Source organism: Trichosurus vulpecula, chromosome 3 (genome assembly GCF_011100635.1).
Source record: "Trichosurus vulpecula isolate mTriVul1 chromosome 3, mTriVul1.pri, whole genome shotgun sequence".
In the NCBI taxonomy this organism is placed as follows: Eukaryota; Metazoa; Chordata; class Mammalia; order Diprotodontia; family Phalangeridae; genus Trichosurus; species Trichosurus vulpecula.
Window position 1 is genome coordinate 261,512,087 of NC_050575.1, and position 2,562 is coordinate 261,514,648.

The window sequence follows — 2,562 nt, forward strand, 5'->3', positions numbered from 1 at the left end:
CTGAAGTAAAAAAGGCAGGGGTAGCAGTCATGATCAGACAAAGTAAAAGCAAAAATAGATTTAATTAAAAGAGATAATGAGGGAAACCATATCTTGCTAAAAGACACCATAGACAATGAAGTAATGTCAGTATTAAATATGTATACTCCAAATGGTTTAGCATCCAAATTCTTCAAGGAAAGTTTAAATGAACTACAGGAGGAAATAGTAAAACTATACTAGTGGGAGGCCTCAACTTTACTGACTCAGAATTAGATAAAGCTAACCCTTGAGGACAGGGATTGTCTTTTGCTTCTTTTTATATCTTTAGCACTTAACATAGCTCCTGGCACATAGTAGGCACCTCATAAATGCTTATTGATTGATTGACTGAGTGTAGCAAGGACCCCTATGTGGACGGCATTCCAGTGCATAGGGCCTGAAAGAGGATGCAGTCTGTGCAGTGGGTAAAATGAGATCGCAGTCCCATTTAGGGCACCACAACCTCATGCAGGCTATGGGAGTAGATGCCAACTGGCAGCTTTGTTGTTAACTACTCATCTCCAGTTCAGGGGTCCAATGTAATCAGAAGTAGTGTTCATAGAGTAGGAACAGCCCTGGGACCTAGACTGTGTATTGAGGAACAAGGTCAGAAGAAAGCAGCTTTAGAGGAGAGCTGTGTGACTCAGACACCAGGAGCGGCACAGGATCTCAGTCTTAGTTTTTAGTGCAATCTGCATCCTTCAGAGGAATAACCAAGGTAGAAATCGAAGACCAAAGGAAAGGCTACAGGTAATCATTCTCAACCAGCAGAGCTTTCTAGTTGGCTAATAGTTTTTGTGCCCAGTAACAGTCTACTATAAGTTCTAACCACGTACAAGCTCACAACAGTTCTGCTTAGACCCAAACCCAGGGCAGAGAAATTTGAAGAGCTCAGACCAAGGGACTGGATTTGGGCAAGGAAGGCTAATGATCAGATTTTGTTCTGGGTCAGACCACTTTGAGATCACTGAGAGCTCTCCAGTCCCCAGTCTGAGCTCTCCCTGAGATCTTGGGGAAAAAACCATAACATTCAATACTCCAAGAAAGTATAAATAGAACCAGTCCAGACCTTCCTTCCAGAAGAGTGCAGAGCCTGGCTTTAATATAAAGTCCAAAATCAGAATGTAGGCTGGAAAAATGAGCAAAAACATGAATCTCACCATAAAAAACCCTATTATAGTGACAGGGGTGCTCAAGTTACAAACCCAGAAAAAGAGAAAAACATCTACAATCAAAAACTCAAAGGAAAACACAGGTTGGGCACAAATTCAACTAGATTTCCTAAAAGACATTAAGCAAGAATTTTAAAAGAGTTAAAAAAAAGTTTTTTCAATAAATGAAAGAAGAGTGTTATAGGGTAAAAATAAACTGGAAAAGAAATTAGAGTTAAGGAAGAAAGAATTGAAAAAGCAATTAATAGCTTGGCACAAGAAGTACAAAAACTTGCCCATGCCACAAACTCTCTAAAAATTAGAATGAATGAAATAGAAGCTAATGACTTCATGAAATAACAAGAAATATTAAAAGAAAGTCAAAAGAATGAAAAAATAGAAGAAAATTTTAAGTATTTTATAAGTATAACAACTGACCTGGAAAATGGATTAGGAGAGAACATATAAGGATCATCAGACTATCTTTACCACCCCCCCACACCCCCCCCAAAGAACCTAGATTTTATATTTCAAGAATTCTAAAAGAAAACTACTTAGACTTAGAACCAAGGCTTTTTTTTTGGCTCTAGGAGCGAGCTGCTTCGTGTCGAAATGGGCAAGTTCATGAAACCCGGGAAGGTGGTGCTGGTCCTGGCCGGACGGTACTCTGGGCGCAAGGCCGTCATCGTCAAGAACATTGATGATGGGACCTCCGACAGGCCTTATAGCCATGCCTTGGTGGCAGGTATCGATCGCTACCCTCGAAAAGTGACTGCAGCAATGGGCAAAAAGAAGATTGCCAAGAGATCGAAAATCAAGTCCTTCGTGAAAGTTTATAACTACAACCACCTCATGCCCACCAGATACTCTGTGGATATCCCACTGGACAAAACAGTTGTCAACAAGGATGTGTTCCGTGACCCTGCACTTAAACGTAAGGCAAGGAGGGAGGCCAAGGTCAAGTTTGAGGAAAGGTACAAGACAGGCAAAAACAAGTGGTTCTTCCAGAAGCTACGGTTTTAGAGCTGCTGTGTTGGTCAGTAAATAAAATGTTTACTAAAAATGAAAAAAAAAAAAAGACTTAGAACCAAGAGGCAAAGTAGAAATAGAATGAATGTAATAGTAGAATATATTATAGTAGAATAATGGAATAGTAGAAATACCCCAATAGCATGTGGTTTATGAGAAACAAAAGAAACCAAATCATCCCTACAGAGTTAAAATGTGGAGCTGGAGTAACATCTATTCTGCTTTAGCTAAGGTAAAAAGGCAGGGAAAAAGAATCATGATCTAAAACAGAAGCAAGAATGGACTTAATTGAAAGAGATAAATAGCAAAATTGCATTTTTCTTAAAGGTTTAATAGACCATAAATTAATGTCAATAATAAA

The 2,562-nt window shown here is 39.1% G+C and overlaps 1 protein-coding gene across 1 annotated transcript; it reads left to right on the forward strand.

Moving 5' to 3' along the window:
• The first annotated feature begins 1,757 nt into the window (after positions 1–1,757).
• Positions 1,758–2,242, forward strand: LOC118843653 (60S ribosomal protein L27). Its single transcript, XM_036751380.1, has one exon. It carries the CDS (start codon positions 1,785–1,787, stop codon positions 2,193–2,195), a length of 411 nt encoding a protein of 136 aa, XP_036607275.1. The 5' UTR covers positions 1,758–1,784; the 3' UTR covers positions 2,196–2,242.
• The last annotated feature ends 320 nt before the right edge of the window (positions 2,243–2,562 follow it).

Excerpts from the sequence above, each read along its gene's own strand:
- LOC118843653 (XM_036751380.1), top strand. The coding sequence starts at position 1,785 with ATGGGCAAGTTCATGAAACCCGGGAAGGTGGTGCTGGTCCTGGCCGGA.